Genomic DNA, 19,304 nt, shown 5'->3' on the forward strand with positions numbered 1-19,304 from the left:
TGGGAAGAATGAGTCTAGAGCCCTGCATGAAAGACTGCTAATTCTCAAAACATTTTTTGTTAAAATGACTGAAAGGAGGAAAAACCAAAGTGAAGTATGGACTTACTTCACGCAGTCATTTATTTACTTTATAACAGTAAATAAATATCGGTTCTGCATATCGGTTATCGGGCACATAGACATGCAAATAATTGGTATCGGTATCGGTTATAAAAAATCAATATCGGTCGATCACTAGTATTTAGCAGAGCATTCAATGAAATTGAATGAACAAATATAAAAATAAAACACTAGATAGACTGATTCCTAAAGCAACTGTATTAAAGATTTTCAGTCAAGAATAGTGAGTGAGTTTTCTCTGTTTTGTTGTTTTGTTAACGTTAAATAAATAGTTCCCCCAAAAATAAATATTCTGTCATCTGTCAATTCTGTCATAATGTTTTATTTTTATACCATCATTTACTCAAAAGTTGTTTTAAACCTGAATGAGTTTCTTTCTTCTGCTGAACATAAATGCTATTTTGAAGAAGGTGGAAAACCAATCAGTTGCTGGTCCTCAGTGACTTCCACAGGATTGTTCTTTCTATCAAAGTCAATGTGGACCAGCAACTGTTTGGTTAACCTCATTCTTCAAAATACCTTATTTTGGGTTCAGCACAAGAAATTAATAGAGGTTTGGGACAACATGTGAGTAAATAATGACAGAAATGTAATTTTAGTGTGAACTATCCCTTTAATGACAGTCGACAGCACGTTTAGTGTCCTGTCCCTTTAAGAGCTGCACGCATCTAATATACAGACACGCATCCGTTTCTCTCTTAACTATTTACTTTCATTTTAGAGATAACCAACTGAGTCTGTATGTAAACCTTGTGTGTTTTGACAGTATTAGCGCAAAAGATAAGTTAGTTGAGTAATCAGGCGCTGTTTTTAGTGCGTGCTTCAGGTGTATGCGCTCAGAACAAGCGCACGTCAGACCAGCGCGCGAATTAAACATTTAACCAGCAAGGCTTGTGTGCAAATAATGTACTTTAGTGATCGTGAATAAGTGCAGTGTCCTGTCTGAGTAACTATATGTGGTGTTGTACAGTATATAGAGACGGAGGCACCAGAACTGTATTTGATATAATGTGTGCTGTAGCACGATACTACCATATTTCTTCAAAAGCAGATCGTGGAGACATTTTTATCATCCACCATCAAACATCGTCCTATCGCACACCCCTAAGCCCAGCTAATTCCAGCGGTCTCGCCACTGGGGCTGAAACTTTCTCTGCCTTTTCTTTTCGTATTCCCTTTCGCTTTCCCTCAATTCCTCTGGTGATTTTCTCTTCCTTGCCTTCTCTTTTTTTACCCGGCGTTTGGCCGGGCGATGGGGGTTTCAGAAACATGTAGCCTAGCTTAATAGTAGCTATAGGTAGGTGCTGAGCAGTGTGCAGTTTGCGCGCGTAACCGCGGGAGCGAGCACGGCGGTGCAGACGGAGCGCATCTGTAAGGCTGTCGGGATCACGTAACGTGTTAGCGGTGGTTACCGAGACGATTAAACAGAAATCAAAACACAGAACCACAGGTAATTAATGTGAAATTAGACTTTTTTTAATCGAGGCATTATTTTTACTGGCCCCACCGGGCTAGTGGTTGGAGCGATCTGGTGGCCCTGACGGTTTTAAAAGTACGTCCGGGCCATTTATATTGTCGACCCCAGAAAAATAAAGGAATTGGCCTTACTGTTCCAATACTTTTGGAGGGCACTGTAGATTCAGATAACAGACAATACATTGACAGTTTACTGTACACGCTGCTACATGAACATGTTCTATTCTAATATCAGAATCTTCCAAAACGAATGCAGCTGCTGATTCAAATACATGTTTAGAAGAGAATTCTCCGTCCTCGTAGTTTAAAGTTCAAAGATGACGATCCATATGTGACCGTTTAGGTAGCAGTATGTTTGGTGCTAATAATAGTGATGCTGCTGCTAATGATAACGCTCACAGGACACAGCAGGTTCATGCAGATTTACTGTGCTTTAATACACACACCGTCTGAACAGAGATGCTGCTGCTGATTCATTACTCATTCATCAATCAGCTGTTCTGATGGGAGTGTGTGTGTGTGTGTGTGTGTGTGTGTGTGTGTTAATCAAGGGCGCGGCAGCATCTGTGTGACTTTCTGTCCATGATAAGACTCAAGTACAAGTTCTGATGATGGTTTTCTCATGTCTCACAACACATTCCTCTTTGTGTATTATTGTATTTGTGCGTGTGTGTGTGTGCGTGCATGTTTGTGTGTGTGTGCGGTGCTGATATAGGATTAGTGGTTTATCTGGCCTTGGCTGAGGCTCCACTGTTCTGCATCTGTAACCCTCAATACCGGATTCAGCCAGAGTGTGTGAGAGTGTTACTTAAGGGACAAAGTTTGTGGATGATTGAAAGTCAAATCCATCTTGATCTGTGTGTGTATTTCATTGTAAACATGCAGTGGTGGTTTTGTGTTTGACTCTTGTCTCAGTAGATGTCAGTGTGAAGCCCCTCTTTGGATGTGTGTGTTGTCATCAGATGATTGACAGATGCTTGTGTGTGTGACTGACGTCTAGTTTGTGCTGATCTGAACGGCACAGACAGGAAGTTGCGCAGCACAGGGACGAGCCAAGCTGACAATGTTAACTGTTCTTCCTGGGGGGGGGGGGGCATCATCATCATTCCCAGCAGCCCCTGTGGCTCACACACGTGTGTGTTCGCTGTAGTCAGATGCCGCTGCGTTTCTTGCGCTGCTACTGTTTGTTTCCGGAGTATCATTTTGGGTATAATACATTTACCTGAGAGTATCTTTTACTATTACTGTGTACTACGTTTATATTTCCCCAAAACCCTATTGTATTTTTTTTCCAAATTCTGCGGTTTTTATTTTTAGAATTCTATTTTAATGATTTTAATAAGACTTTAATGATAAAAACAACATGTCTAATCAAATGAAAATATGATGATTCCTTCATGACAGATTCAGGTTGCACTTAATTTAGTTCTGTGCACTTACATGTACTTAAGGAAGTACTGGGTAATATAAGGTAAGTGCACAGGTTAAGGTTAGATTTAGGGGTAGGTTCAGGGTTAGTACCTAGTTATTACTCAGCTATTGTAATTATTATGAGTACAGTATAGTGTGTACATGCAGAACAGGACTAAAATTAAGTGCTACTCAAAGTCTTTTATAACAGTTTGTCAAACATAGTTCCGTACAACAGAGATTTACTGCAGACATTAAAACAGATGAACAAAATCTCATGTGTGACATGCCTTAAATATTTTTAATGAATTATTATTGTTAATGCTTTAGAAATTTAAAAACAGTCATTTATTTCCATCACAATTTCTCCAGGTTAAACCGAGCTTTTATTTTGGTGTGTGTAGTGTGTCGCTCATTCACACAGAGATGCTGAACATGTGTTTCAGTCATGAGTGTGTATCGGCCCTGTTGTGCATCTCACTGTGTCCCTCATCACCAGGGTTTCCTCTGACTGACCATGTCTCTTCTGTCTGTTTGTCCCACCAGTGTTCATAGAGAATCAGCTGCTCGTGCTCATCCAGAGTTCCACACAGTGAGCTGCTGGAGTGTGTGTGTGTGTGTGTGTGTGTGTGTGTGAGAGTGAGTGAGTGAGTGAGTGAGTGAGTGAGCGAGTGTGTCAGTGAGTGAGCGAGTGTGTCAGTGAGTGAGCGAGTGTGTCAGGGAGTGAGCGAGGTGAGCGAGAGTGTGAGCGAGCGAGCGTGTGTGTCTGAGTGTGTCAGCGAGTGAGTGAGTGTGTCAGCGAGTGTGTCAGCGAGTGTGTCAGCGAGTCAGCGAGTGTGTCAGCGAGTCAGCGAGTGAGTGAGTGAGTGAGTGTGTGAGCGAGTGTGTGAGCGAGCGAGCGTGTCTGAGTGTGTCAGCGAGCGAGTGAGCGAGTGTGTCAGCGAGCGTGTCAGCGAGTGTGTCAGCGAGCGAGCGTGTCTGAGTGTGTCAGCGAGCGAGCGAGCGAGTGTGTCAGCGAGCGAGCGAGTGTGTCAGCGAGCGAGCGAGTGTGTCAGCGAGCGAGCGAGCGTGTCAGCGAGCGAGCGAGCGAGCGTGTCAGCGAGCGAGCGAGCGAGCGTGTCAGCGAGCGAGCGAGCGTGTCAGCGAGCGTGTCAGCGAGCGTGTCAGCGAGCGTGTCAGCGAGCGAGCGAGCGAGCGTGTCAGCGAGCGAGCGAGCGTGTCAGCGAGCGTGTCAGCGAGCGAGCGAGCGAGCGTGCGCGAGCGAGTGTGTGAGCGAGCGAGCGTGTCAGCGAGTGTGTCAGCGAGCGAGCGAGCCAGCGAGCGAGCGTGTGAGCCAGCGAGCGAGCGAGCGTGCGCGAGCGAGTGTGTGAGCGAGCGAGCGTGTCAGCGAGTGTGTCAGCGAGCGAGCGTGTCAGCGAGTGTGTCAGCGAGCGAGCGTGTCTGAGCGTGTCTGAGCGTGTCAGCGAGTGAGCGAGCGTGTCTGTGAGCGTGAGCGAGTGTGTCTGTGAGCGAGTGTGTCTGTGAGCGAGTGTGTCTGTGAGCGAGTGTGTCTGTGAGCGAGTTTGTCTGTGAGCGAGTGTCAGTGAGCGAGCGTGTGTGTCAGTGAGCGAGCGAGTGTGTCAGTGAGCGAGTGTGTGTGTGTCAGTGAGCGAGCGAGTGAATGTGTGTGTGTGTGTCAGAGAGAGAGAGCGATGCAGTGTCGCGTGTGTCAGTGGAGCTGAGAGCGGCTTGGCTTTAGCAGGATTGAGTGCTAATCTGGATCAGGACAAAAATACCTGGAGAGAGTGAGAGTGAGCGTTCACTGAATGAGGAGGAGGAGGACCTTCATCACTGCTCACACACATTCACTCATACTTTTTTTTCCCTACACAAACACACACACACACACACACACACATTTGTTGTGTTTAAGTGTCTCCAAATAGGGATGTAAAGATTAACTGCAAGCCGGTTGAAAATGTGTTCAAATATGTGACGATTGAAATCGGTTGAGATGCTAAACAAATCGCGGTATAATTAGAGGCAGGAGTTTATTTGAAAGTATATCTGAGGGGAACTTACTGTCTTTAGAAGTTTAGATGGTATTTTTTCTTTTCATCTTGCCTCTGAACGATGCATATTAACCCTAAAACTGGCAACGTATCCTGTTGGATACAAACATTTGAGAGGCTGTGGGGAGAAGCAGTGGAAGTGTAGGTCTTATTTCTTGGTTTCATTTTGAAAGGGTGTTTGTTGTGAATATTTAGATGAGGTGACTTTTGTTTCTACATAATTTTCTTCGCTCACAGGAAGCATTTAAAACTGCATGGCCGGCTGTAGTGGGAACTCTACTCACCGTCTGATAAGAGTTGGTCTAGTTCATATTTACACATGATTACCTGTTGAAAAAGCTGTTATTCAGCATTAGCTTATTAGGTTTACGCTGAAATTTTATGAATTAAATGCTTACATTTTTTGTAATCTGTCTCTAAATGTTTGTATCTCAGGGGATACGTCGCTCTTTTAGGGGATAAATCAAAATATAAAAACATATATAGACTCTGAGATTTTGTGGCTTTTGTTTTAGAAAATCAGATCTTTTTGTAATCTTGACAAAACACATATCGTTGGAAAGGTCTGACAGTCAAGGTTCCATATTTGGTAACTGTTTTGTAATAGAAGTGATATTGTGACAGAAAAGGATTGATTTGTGACAGAGTTTGTGTAACCCAGAGGTTATTTCTGGTATAGTGCCCAAACTAAATCTCACAGGAACCACAATTGTTGTGATATCAACTTCAAAATTGGAACACAGCTTGGTTCGACATATGGCTTTCATTTCATAGAAATTTTAGAGTTCAACATATTTTATAAAATACTTATTTTATATAAAATAAAGTAAAAATAGTATACTACATTATCTTTATTGTTAATTTAAACTTATGTAACTTTTTTTTTACTTTTTTTTTTTTTTTAAATGCTTTCACTTCAGCAATAATCTGCTGAATCTTCTTTAAAAAGAGGTCTGTATTCCAGAGCGTTCAGGAATTACAAGCATTGATAAACGTGTTCTGTTTTCAGAGAAACCAGTGAAATAAACATTAAAATCAAAATTAAAAGTCATATTTTGAAAAAAAAAAAATCAAGTTGTATTATTTGTCTCAATAAGATGGAAAATAGAAATAAATGAATTTTCTGATGTCTCTTTTTTTAGGGTTAAAGTTGATAAGAGCAGCATTGCTTTGTTTACAGTGAAACCAGAGACTGAATCTGCATAATTCAGCTCGTCTGCGGTTTCTGTTTCATGCAGATATTTTTCTATGTATGGTTTCACAAAACTGAAGTCAGACCATTCTGTTTTTGCTTCAAATTGCAAAATGATACAGTCTAATTTAGACTATAAACTGCTCATGTAGCATGTATGCAGCATCTTTGTTTGAATCATGATTGAAATGCAGTGGTTGCTTCTAATTTTAAATGGAAAGAGCACAGAAAAAGCCTTATTTTGTTTATATGAAGAGATTTCTTTTATTTGTGTTATTTATTTAATTTGGTTTTATTATTTACATTTACATTATATTTACATTTTGTTGTTTGGCAGATGCTTTTATCCAAAGCGGCTTAGAAATGAGGAGAATAGAAGCAATCAAAAGAGCAATAATATGCAAGCAAGTTCGATATTAATAGCTATATTATTAGAGTGTTATATTTCAATTTCACAAAGAAACGTGCAGCATTTTGTCCAAGAAATAATAAAAGGACATTTCATTTATAATTTGTCTTTAATCTCATTAAAAAAAATCATGAATCGAATCATGAGTTGAGTGAATCGTTACATCCCTATCTCCAAAGTCTCCTGTGTCTTGCAGCTGTTGCTGCCGTCATGTTTCCAGTGTGTGTGTGTGTGTGTGTGTGAGTGAGGTGTGTGTGTGTGTGTGTGTGTGTGTGTGTGTGCGCAGCTCATGATTGAACGGGACGAGCCGTTTGTGTTCAGTGAGCTCAGCCTAAACATGTAATGCAGCGGACTATAGCTAACCTGAACTGTAACGATTAAAGCTATTAATTAAGTTTTAACCTAACTAACCCAAACCTTAAACTGACCTGCAGTAACTTGAACTCCAAGTTGACTGTACCTGTAAACAAGTGAAACGAACCCCGGCGCAGTGTTTGTGTCTCTGAGCTCGTTTAGTCTGGTTATGTTGGTAAACTCTGGTGTGTTATCAGATATTGTTTGCTGTCGCATTATTCCCTGCAGAACAGAAGAAGTGTTTTTCCACACATGACTGTCAGGAGACACCTGAGGTGTGAGCGGCTCTCCGTACCTGTAGTGTGTGTGTGTGTGTGTGTGTGTGTGTGTGTGCGTGTGCGCGCGTCTCCTCCCCAGCGCTGCTCCCTGAAGTGAGCCGTGAGGAAGCAGTTTGCCCTCAATATCTCTCACGCTGACGTCTGCCCTCTCAACAATGTCATCCACTTTCCTGTTATTCACTTCAGTGGGAAGCCACTGCTGCAGTGTGTGTGTGTGTGTGTGTGTGTGTGTGTGTGAGCAGACAGGATGCAGTGTGTAGGTCCGTGTCACTGAGTGTGTGCCGTTTCTCTGCTGGTTTCATGGATCTGTCGGGTGACGTTTGAGGTTTTCACGCGTGCAGATGAGCGAGGATCTGTGAGACGCTTCAGGGTTTGAGAAGCTCTCTGCAGACCTGCTGCTCACCGTCACACTTTTAGTTTGCTCTTTAAGTGGTCACTAACTAACTGACCGACCAACTAACCAGCTGCACGACGCAGATCCTGTCATGAGCTCAACGGCTGAAGAAATCACTGATCAGAGTCTGGATGAAAGCGGGAATGAATGTGAGAGTGGAGCTCTTTAAGCTCTGTCTCTGCCAATGTTTGCACTGGAAAAGGGGGCGGATCTAACATTAGCTCGGCCAATAGCATTGCAGCAGCTGAATGAAAGGAATAAAAGTTAACAAAGGAAGTTCTTCCTATCAGACGAGCTTCAGCTGGAGCGCTTGCGTGAGATGTGTGCGAGCTGATGGTGGTTTACTAATCTCATTATAAACGAGGCCACAGTGTCACTGTCCATGAGCAGCACACACACACACACACAGGTCTTTGTGTAACTCCACTGAAAGTGTGTGTGTGTTATGTAATGAATTGACAGCTGATTTGATTCTGTCTGTCGCGTCTAATAAACACACTAATTTCTGTAAATCACCCGTAAAGTCATTCTGATGATGTTCAGATTCATGACAGTGTTTGTATTTTCACATTAGTTTGTGCACCTGATCGCAGCCACGTGAAAACATCCGAACATTTGTGTTCCTTTTTGTGTAGTCAAACTGATGACACTGTATTAGATAATGCACTCTATCATAATAATATGTAACAACATGAATCAGTTTAATGTGAGGTTTGTTCCAGATGACTGTGATTCTGAGCAGCAGGAGTGTGTGTACAACACTATAACTGAACTCGTTTTGGCCAATTAATCTCATTTGCAGTTTTGCTAATAAGTCCTGAGATCACGTAATTCACGTAGCTGTAAATGAGTTTTCAGGAAGATTCATTTTATTCACAGATTTTTCTCATTATACTTATATATTTCTGAAACTTGGGACTGGTGTTTGTTGGGTGAAGTGGATGATGATGTGAAATGTGTGTATATTATGAAAGTTTTGCATAGACAGTAAACCACTTTCACTCCCTATTTTCTAGGGATGCACAATATTATCGGACTGATATCGGAATCGGCCGATAACGGCTTTAAATGTAAATATCGGCATCAGCCTGATATGACACATTATGCCGATATGTCTTGCCGATAAGAGGAATACATGAACTCACATGTGCTCAGGGTGTGCTAGCGATTAGATCACGTCAGCAGTGTGGCTCATTCTTGAAGCAAAGTTTTGTCTGAATGATGATTAGATTTACTCTTTTGGATCGCTGCATTTAATCTGTGAAAGCATGTACAGAATGACGCGTTCGGTGTGTGAGAGTCAACAGTAATAGCCTCCCCCGGGTCCTGGCGCCCATTCGGTAAGGAGTTTTAATGCCGTAGGGGGCGCTTGGCCTACTTCTAATTAAATTAAAAGTAAAATGGCCTACACAAGTAACATTTAGACTGTTTCTGATTAAATAAAGCAGTAATTGATGTCATAAAATTAGTGTTTTGATTTAAAGGTCAAAAGCTATAGCTTGCATGACAAATCAAACATGACACTTGTAAATTAAATAATTTTATATATACTGATTTATTCATTAATATGTAATGTTTTATTTTTTTAAACAAATCATAAGCTCTAAACAATTTTCAGAATTTTTACAACTCTTTTGCTGTAGACCATCTACAAATGTTAAATCTTATAAATAAAATTAAATGTTAGGGTTAACACTGCATCTTTCTGGGGAAAAAAATGATAGCGATATAGTTTATAGTTATTTTCAAAAAGTTTCAATTTACTGTCAAAAAACTTTCACTATTGTTTATTTAATTCTAACAAATAAGTTCTTGCTAAAAACTAACCAAAATTAAAAATATTTTGCTTATAATTTCTGCACAGGAGAGACTTGGGGTTGTTTCCAAACAAAAGGAAATATATCGTTATCGGCCAAAATGATTTGAAAAATATCGGATATCGGCCAAAAATCCAATAATCGTGCATCCCTAGTAAAAAGCAGTAAATGATCACGGATTGTGTCTAGGTTGCTTTCTTTAACCCTCTGGGCCCTGAGGGTGTTTTGGGGGCCTGGAGAACTTTCGACATGCCCTGACATTTGTGCTTTTTTCAGTTGCTTATAAAAATATAAATGGCTAAAGTCTAATAACACTGTAAACAGCACAAACTGGGCTACAATAATATGTTAGCAGCATTTATGTACATGATTGTGTTTTTGAGAAAACAACGTTTATGCGTGGTTAGTGAAAAACTAACATTTTGAAGTCACTGAAATAAGACCATAAAACACATACAGAACAACTGATCACAAGACTTTTGAGAACCAGATCTTGCAGGCTAGAATATTTACTTCACAATTATGTGAAAATCATCTTGTTTATTTGCTCACAGAAAACAATACATTGATTTAAATTTTTAAAGACATGTTTTGTGTTCGAAATCCAATATGCGAGGGAGTGGTAATGGGCTTGAATATTAAGTGGTTCTCACCTGAGAGACAAAGGGCCCTCCCCTAAAGCTGCTAATGGCCCATCAGTGTGACTGTGACTGAGACAGATAAGAGAGTGTGAGGAGACTGAAAAAATGGGTTTCTTAAATGATTTGTATTTTATTTACAACACAGTATAATCAAAACATACATAATGAAGGTCAAAGACACATTATTGTGCACTGATCTAACCACAGAGATGTGAACAGACTTTGACTCGTTCCTGCAACAGATTCTTCTGTTGAAGTTGAACTTCTGATGTTAGTGCAGCGCTCTCAGAGGAAAACAGTTTGAAGAGACTGTAAGTCAGCAGGATTCATCATCTGTGGTGCAGGTGTCTGATTCAATAAAATACAAACAACCAAAAAAAGAGAAAAAACATTTGTGAGCATGTTTATATCAGGAGCATCTATCTATCTATCTATCTATCTATATATATATATATATATATAGGTTTTGTAGTCATAGACTCATTCATGCTTTGTATTATCGTAAAAAAAAAAAACATTTTATATCTGAGAAACTAATTATTATTGTTTAGCACGTTATTAAAATCTATTTTTGAACAGAGTAGGCTATTAATCATAAACATGTTCTAAACATACTTAGACTCGTAGCATTCATCATGTTACAGTGTACTCTCATATTACTTTTATTGTTTTATACTCGCGCCGTAAGAAATTTAAATACAATGAATTGCCCATCATATTCACAATGTTTTACTGGATTTCAAACATTTTAGTCAGGAATTATAGTCATCCTGAACATCATGTATGATTTTATAGTATAAAAGATATGATTCTGCAGTCATAGACTCTGTACTATAAAAGGATATACTTCGTACTATAAAACATATATTTTATATCTGAGAACTAATTGTTATTGTTTAGCACGTTATTAAAATATATTTGTGAACAGATTATTAATAATAAACATGGTCTAAACATTCTTAGATGCGTAGCATTTATCGTGTTGTAGTTTGGGAACAACCCAACTAGTAATGTGTTCAAGTTTATGTCACAATAACACGTTAACTAATGCAAAACATAAATATTACTTACTCATCAGATCGATTTTGAGGGAAATCCAGCCTTTACTCAGTGCGTCTTCTTCCAGAAAGTAACAGTATAGCAGCGATGAACTCCTCACTGACACTGACGCTTTGTTTATGCTCCGCGCGCGCGGGTCACGTGGTTATTTGCATGTGAACGCGAGGGGGCGGGATCTCATTAAAAATAATGAGTTAGACGGGACAGACTGAACATAGTGTTGGTTTCATACGGATTACTTCATCACAGAATATTTGTTTTCGATATGACGTACTTCATTTGAAAGAAGACACTTCAAGCTTTCTATAGAGATAACTCTCATGTTTCTGTGTTGAGTATTCGCTGAGTTACACTTCATTTTAGTGACGCATTTCTGAAAACAGATCGCGGAGACGGAGAAGACCGAGAGCGCACGCTGTTTGTTTTCTTTATTCTTCAAACGCACAAAGTTTAGTTGTTATTATGAGTGAATATAAATAAAAGAAGACCCCTTACAGATTCGAATGGTGTATTGCTCTTATCTGAACGATCAAAAATGGCAGAGTAATTCAAGCTCATTTCTGCCTCATCAGGAAAATCTGCCCCAAAACGCGTATTCGCGTTTGTCGGGCTCAGAGGGTTAACTGTCAATTTGGCAGTGATCAGTTTGAATGTACTTTGTAATAATAGCCGTTCTTTTAGATGTCTCATGTCAAAAAATCAGATGCTAAAAAAAAATCAAATGTCTCTGCAGTGTGTGTGTGTGTGTGTGTGTGTGTGTGTGTGTGTGTGTGTGTGTGTTTCCGTTCCCTTCTCATGTTGTCTGTTTTGGGATGCTGTCCAGTGGAGGGATGGTCTCTATGGTAACTGAGCATCATCAGTGAGGATGCTGGAATCATGTGCTGCACATTCATCAGCTCTGTGATCCACGGATCAGGTCACTGAGTGTGTTTGTTCTTGACTGTCGTTTCAGAGCACGTTAACGGAGGTGCAGTTTGGACCAATGAAGCTCTATGAAGATCAGCTGCAGGTACTGGCTCTTCCGCACTCATACTCTGTGTTCATATGTTATGTTTAGAAGGGTTTCTGTAGTAAATCCACTAAACTGTGAGTGTGAACATGCAGAATATCAGGCTTCCTGCTCATTATTGTGTGTGTGCATGAGTCTGTGTTCTATATTGGGAGTTTCATTATCGCTCATTAATCCTTGAAGCTAAATTTAGGAAGGTTGAGTGAACCCGACCCGACTCCAGTATCCTGAGATTTCTGGAGCTCCCATGAGAAGATGTGAATTATCGCTCCGTGAATCCGCTGCACTTCCACAGACACATCAGAATGATTCGAAAGGCCTGTAATGTGTAGAAACTCAGGAACACATGGAGTCTGGGGTTTGACAGGAGGCATCACACAGTGCCCTAAAATCCCAAACTCCATGACTCACAGTTGAGTTAATTCCAGTGGTGGAAAGAGTACTGAAAATATATACTCGAGTAAAAGTACCATTACCTTCCAAAAAATGTAGTTTGAGTAGAGTAAAAGTACTTGTCCAAAAAACTACTTGAGTAAGAGTAAAAGAGTAGAGTATTTAAAAGTACTCATGAGTATTGAGTAGTGAGTACTGAGCTGTGGATTCTACCCCGTCATAATAACTGCTCTACACTGCAATTTATACATGTGTGACCCTGGAGCACAAAACCAGTCTTGAGTCGCTGAGGTATATCTGTAGCAATAGCCAAAAATACATTGTATGGGTCAAAATTTTTGATTCTTCTTTTATGACAAAAATCATTAGGATATTAAGTAAAGATCATGTTCCATGAAGATATTTAGTAAATTTCCTACTGTAAATATATCAAAACTTCATTTGATTAGTAATATGCATTGCTAAGAACTTCATTTGAACAACTTTAAAGGAGATTTTCTCAATATTTAGATTTTTTTGCTCCCTCAGATTCCAGATTTTCTAATAGTTGTATCGCAGACAAATATTGTCCTATCATAACAAACCATACATCAATGGAAAGATTATTTACTCAGCTTTGTGTAGATGATGTATAGATCTCAGTTTTGAAAAATTGACACTTATGGTTTTGTGGTCCAGGGTCACCTTTAAAAAACGTTGTACATTCAGTAATTCACATTATCTTGTTTGTCATAAAGAATGAAGAATATCTATAATCCAGCAGTTTTGATTGATTTTGACTGCCAACTCTTTAAAACACATCAAAACAGCACGGAAACAGTATTCAGTTGAAGAAAAGATGAAAGTTATTCTCAGTACAATTATCCCCATTTAAATCATAAAGTTTGAAAAATAGATTTAAAATCATGTGTAAGGCCACTGAGAGCATGCTGTTGTTGCACATAAAATATTAATGTTTAGAACAGTGCAAATACAAACACCATTAGAGACTCATAGTTCAGCATCACACACCATGATATGGGTTCAAATGAGAGCCCATGTCTCTCCAAAACGGAGCCAGTTTTAGCGTTTTGCAATAAAGAAATAAGAAAAACTAAACTTGATCATTTATGTTACAATTTTAACAAATGCACATTGTTCTAGAAGGATGGCATTGTAAGGCTCCACCCATCCGGCCCAAGGAAGGTTTCCGGTGGTGGATGAAGGTTTCCTGCGTGCTCGGTCTTTCCAAATGTGCAAAGTTCTTCAATTTTAATTAAACTTTAATCTGACTCCATTTTATCATTTAATCTGACTCCATTTCTTTATGACCTCGTATTTAACTTGAAATACAAGTTGATTGCTTGTCCATTTCTAATTTATTATTCTGATATTTGATTATTCTAGTTAACTCTTGACTTTATATTTACTCGTTCATTCGGTTGCTCATGTCTTTAACAAGGATGCAACGTAATCTACTAGAGTCAATAATTACAGAGTAAAACAGAATAAGGTCAAATGTAACAATTTATTATCAGTCAGGTAAATACTGTATGTATCATGTCAATTCCACAGCAATTCAAAGAGATCAAATCATATCAATACAAAACATCGAATTCTCAAAGATAAATCTATGAGTAAAGAATGCATACCTGACTTTATAGAAATACATCGTGTGAGCATTGAGACACCACACTACGGGCGTCTGGTTACAGAATCGCCCCGATCCTTTTGCCACATTCTCCTTAAGTACTTCAGACCAGAATAAACATCCCCCAAACTCGAGACAGGAACTAACAATTTGAATTTGCTTTGATCAAGCCAAGTTGGCACCTTTTGGGACAGAAGGTAATTTGCATGAAAACCACTGGGAACTGACCGCCCTCTATAGTATGCAAAATATCTCTGAACTCTTAGGATCTGTATTACCTTTTAGTTTACTTCTTATAAGAATGAGACCATTGTAACAGTCGCCCTGAGACAATTCAAATGATACCAAACATGACTGTAAATAACATTTGCATTAATGTAGAATATTACATTCTTCTATTGACCATTCTGAGTGAAGGGAAGGATGGGGGAAGGAGGGGGATGAAAAGGAACTGATGCATATGTGAGAGAGGCATTTTCTTGTATTCTCTCTCAGTGGGATGTGGAGACAGATGTCTGTATGTTAATGCACTGTGTGTGTGTTGTCCATCTCAGGAGTTCAAAGTGTCTGAGGTTCTGTAATCCTTACAGCATCGTGTACATTACATGCACATATACATTACTCGAATTATGTCGATAAAACAATTTGTAAGGAAAAATGCATTAAATAAAGTATTTCTGGGGAAACTTTTTCAAAAGAGAACACAAACGCAGGTCTCTTGCTGAGCCGCGGCGGTCTCGGTGATCAGCAGCATACACAACTGAATGCAACAAAAAGTGTTCAACTTGAAAATTGTTTATGCGCGAGTGCACATGCTAAATGAAGGCGGATTGAATAAAATGGACAAAAAAAGAGATTAAAAAGGTGTATTAATGAGCTGCAGTTTGATTACATCACGCGCTGACACAGATGCAGTATTAACGCCACGGGTCATCAATAAGGTGCAGATTGGTCCTCAATTTGAGTACAATATTGCAAATGGTTTTACAGTGTTTCCAACACACTTTTTCACAGCGCATCACACGCTCAAACTCATCAAAAGTCAACAAGTTCAACAAGCAAAAACTTATCCAAGTGACTGCAGCTGAATGCGCGAGAGACGAAGCAGCGCAGATCGCGCGGCTCTTAAGTGAATTTACTGAACGTGGCACTTGCGGGAGTTAACACTGCACGCAATACCCGCAACCTCACAGCACATTTCAGGTCGTGTAGAGAGGCAAGCATATACATATACAAAATCATTTAGTAAGCATAAGTCCAAAATTTACCTTAACATATTAGAGGAAGATGTGACTGCATTGATGCTTGAGGAATGCACTTCCAGCAGCCGTGATAGACAGCAGCTGGCGGATAAAGTTTTCTAGGCACAATTTGATTTGACGAAAGTCACGAAACACTATCTCCCTATCCAATCATATTAATGGATAAAAATAAAATAAGCATGTAACGACCACAAACGGAGGAAAATAGCGGATTAAAGTACCGATACGTCACTTAAAATGTACTCAAGTAAAAGTAAAAGTCCACAATTTTTAAACTACTCAAAAAAGTACAATTACTGATAAAAACTACTTAATTACTGTAACGTGAGTATTTGTAATTCGTTACTTCACACCACTGGTTAATTCACAGCCACACTCTACGAGCCAGTGAACTCTAGAACAATGTAGTTAAAACACCTCTGGTGTTCGCGTTGGGTTAGCATTGATATCTGTTTCCATCCACCTATTTTTCTACACATTTTGGAATATCCCATAAAAAGATGCTTGATGGAAACGCTAAGTTCTAAAAAATGCGCATACAAAAAACTTTTGCGCACAATTATGTAGGATAAACTTCTTATCCGATAAGAAAAAAAAACATAACAAAAACATTTTCAGTAAACATAAACAGCCACAAAAAGTCCAATAGAAAAATACTTTTTGAAATAAAAAAAGTATGGCTTTCCTGTAGCTAGGTAGAGCATGGCGCTAGCAACGCCAAGGTCATGGGTTCGATTCCCAGGGAAAGCAAGAGCTGATCAAATGTAGAAACTGTAACTTGAATGCAATGTAAGCCGCTTTGGATAAAAGCGTCTGCTAAATGCATAAATGTAAATAAAGTGCCCATCAAACTAGTTCCATAAAATAAAATGCAGAGTCTGTGAAAGCTTTCTTTAACATCAAACTTAACTCGAAAGCCATTCTTTTAAATACTGGACTGTGTTAAATAAAATGTATAAGCCGTGACCCACTTACCATATTATATATATAATTTGTTAAAAACAAAAACAAAGCAAATTTATTTCACAAAAACTAAGACTGTTAAGAATATGATTAATACTGAATAAACGGCCTCTAAAGGTAAGGCTATTAAATAGCAGTCCCAAACTAGTTTGTCTTAATACAGTTAAGTTGGTTTGAGCCACAACACTCATTTAAACACACACACAATGACACAAAGTGAAAATAACATGGTATTTTGGGGTTATGGAAACAATAGTTACCATGGTGAATATACAATACTAACATGAAGTGTTAATGAAATGTGGAAACTGCTCCTGAATAGAATGAATATCATACCTTCATGCAAATCCTTCCCAGCTAACTCACGCAGTGCAGTGCAGTACAGTACAGTTATGGGATTGTCGGTACTGTACTTTAGTTTCACGCATTGCTCACTCGTAGTTTCTGCTCTTTAGTGAAGTGTTTTTCTGAGGTGAGAGACTTTTTATTTCGTAACAAGTTAAAGAAATAACGATAGAATAATGACACTGACTTTAAGCCTGTCAACATCATCTGACCGCAGATACTGAATCGGGACGCTCTCAGGCACTCTTTACTTAAACTGCATCTGACAGAAGTGTCAACCGCTTTCATGCACGCCTTTGAAAATAAGTCTCGCATCAGAAAAACATTAAGAATTACGTTTTTTTGTTGTTGATGTCGTTTCGATAGTTAAGTGAAACAATTTTTTTTGTCCCATCCCTAGTTAGCATTGGCATTGGGTTAGTTAGCATTAGCGTTGGGTTAGCACGAGGTTAGCAGTAAGTGTTGAGGTTCGTGCTGAGATGTTGTGCCAGTGTTGCAGAGCTTTAATTACTGTTGGAAAGTGAAACAGTGATTTCCTTTTCCTGTTTTTGTCCTCCTGGCTGATCCCACATTCCCTCAGAACACACACCGATCGTCTGAGCTGTCCATCCACACAAACACAGTGTTTAATTCGAGCGAGTGATTCTTCTGAACCGATCCAGGGAATCAGCTCATATTATGTTCCTGTTATTGATGGAGGTTGTTGTTGTGGCTGAGTGTGTGTTGGCCAGCACTGTCTCACACTGATGATGGCTCTGTGTGTGTGCGTGTTGCAGGTACTGTTAGTGTTTGCCAAAGACGATGCTCAGAGTAACAGCTTCTGCTGGGCGGGTGAACGCGCTGGTTTCAGGTGTAATGTGGCCCGATCGCCAGAAGCGGCGCTGGAGAGTTTCCAGGAGAAGAACCACGATCTGATCATCATCGACCACAGACATTCCAGATACTTCGATGCTGAAGCGCTCTGTCGGTACGTATCGGAGTTTGAGGCTCGTTCCACCGCAGAGGAACAGAGAGGATGAAGGTTCTGGAAACCGATCAAGACACTGACCTTAAATCCTATGAAGCTGCATGCACTGTGAAATATATGGTTTATTTGAAGTGCAGATCAGTTGTAATGTTGAGAAGCGTCAAACTAACCCCGTGATGTTACACGCTGCGGTCAAAAGCTATAACAAAACATCATTTTTTCTTTAAAGTGCCCCTATTATGGGTTATGAAAGGTTCATATTTTGGTTTTGGGAGTCCCTAACAGCAGGTTGACATGCATGCAAGGTCAAAAAACACTTTTATTTTCTTATAATATGCATTTATTTTTTTACCTTACTTGCTCAACGACGACTCCTTTACGTGACACTAACCTGCGGTTTCATTTAAAGCAGTGTTTGTGAGCAGCGTTGTGTTCAGCGTTACCGGGTAAACCGCTATTTTTAACGCTCCAAAAGCGGCACCTAGTGCCAAGAAATGAATTAGCATTTTCATTCAGACCAACACGAAAAGACCAACAAGTGGGCGGCAATATGCTAATGTTTCATGCTGATATCAACATGAACTGCTTGGGATTCGTTTTAAAAATGACTCGTTTCAATGATTCAGAGTCAACTCTTTCTTTTGAGAGACAATAACTTTATACACGGTGCACTTTCAGATTTAAAACTTTGCAGGATGTATTCATTCACTTAGAGCTGTATTACACACTGCATGAAAGCTCATTTTCAAAAATCCATAATAGGGGCACTTTAAAATGGTTACATTAATTGTGTTTGTTAGATATTTTAATCAGTGGAAATCAGTTTACTAAATAATGTAAACTTGACTGACTGCTTCACTTCCACTTTAACCGAACAGCACTTCAGTGTTGAGTTGACTCTCGACCGCTCGTACTGTTCTCGGGTATAAATGTACCGTATATTCAACAACAATTAGTTCAAGTGTAATTTAACCACAAGAAATTACATCCACTGGAATCCCACTGTATGCAGTGTTCACATGGCCTGCTTGAAAATGTAAATGTTTTTTGTACATTCATTGTGTTTCAGGTTTGTGTGTCTAGGAAATGCTGAAGTGTTGTTTCTAATCCTCATTTTATTTCTTTTTTTTTTTCTCAGCTCAATTCGAGCCATCAGCAGCTCTCACAACACTGTGATTGTGGCTGTGGTGAAAAGGTTTGTGCCCAGATCTCTCTCTCTCTCTCACACAGCTGTTCAGATGTCCTCATGAGTCACTTTAACATGCTTCATTGTAGTTAAATATTGTCTCACATTTGGCCGCAGCTGTGTCTTTCTGTTATCATGTGTTTTTATTAAATGGTGTGTTTTGTTCTGAAGGCCGGATCGTGAAGAAGCCACTGTGATGCCGCTGATATCAGCAGGATTTAACAGGGTGAGTGAGTGTGTGTGTGACTGCCCTTAGAAGTGAGGTAAGTGTGACAAACACTGAGAATACAGTGTGTGTGTGTGTACACAAGTGTGCGTATTAGAAGTGCTTTCTGGTTTTACACACAT

General features: G+C 39.5%; 1 protein-coding gene across 4 annotated transcripts in view; it reads left to right on the plus strand.

The window, feature by feature from the left end:
- LOC306888630 (high affinity cAMP-specific and IBMX-insensitive 3',5'-cyclic phosphodiesterase 8A-like) overlaps window positions 1-19,304 on the plus strand; it is a 42,389-nt gene that overhangs the window by 5,532 nt on the left and 17,553 nt on the right. For all 4 annotated transcript variants that reach the window (XR_013785762.1, XR_013785763.1, XM_079447069.1 and 1 more), the window contains exons 2-5: window positions 12,154-12,210; window positions 17,580-17,770; window positions 18,909-18,965; window positions 19,128-19,182. Coding sequence is in view for 2 of the 4 variants with exons in the window: in XM_079447069.1 (XP_079303195.1) it covers window positions 12,154-12,210; window positions 17,580-17,770; window positions 18,909-18,965; window positions 19,128-19,182 (360 nt within the window). In the remaining 2 variants the exon portion in view is untranslated. The remainder of the gene's footprint in view (window positions 1-12,153; window positions 12,211-17,579; window positions 17,771-18,908; window positions 18,966-19,127; window positions 19,183-19,304) is intronic.

This window comes from Barbus barbus, assembly GCF_936440315.1.
Source record: "Barbus barbus genome assembly, chromosome: 22".
Lineage (NCBI taxonomy): Eukaryota > Metazoa > Chordata > Actinopteri > Cypriniformes > Cyprinidae > Barbus > Barbus barbus.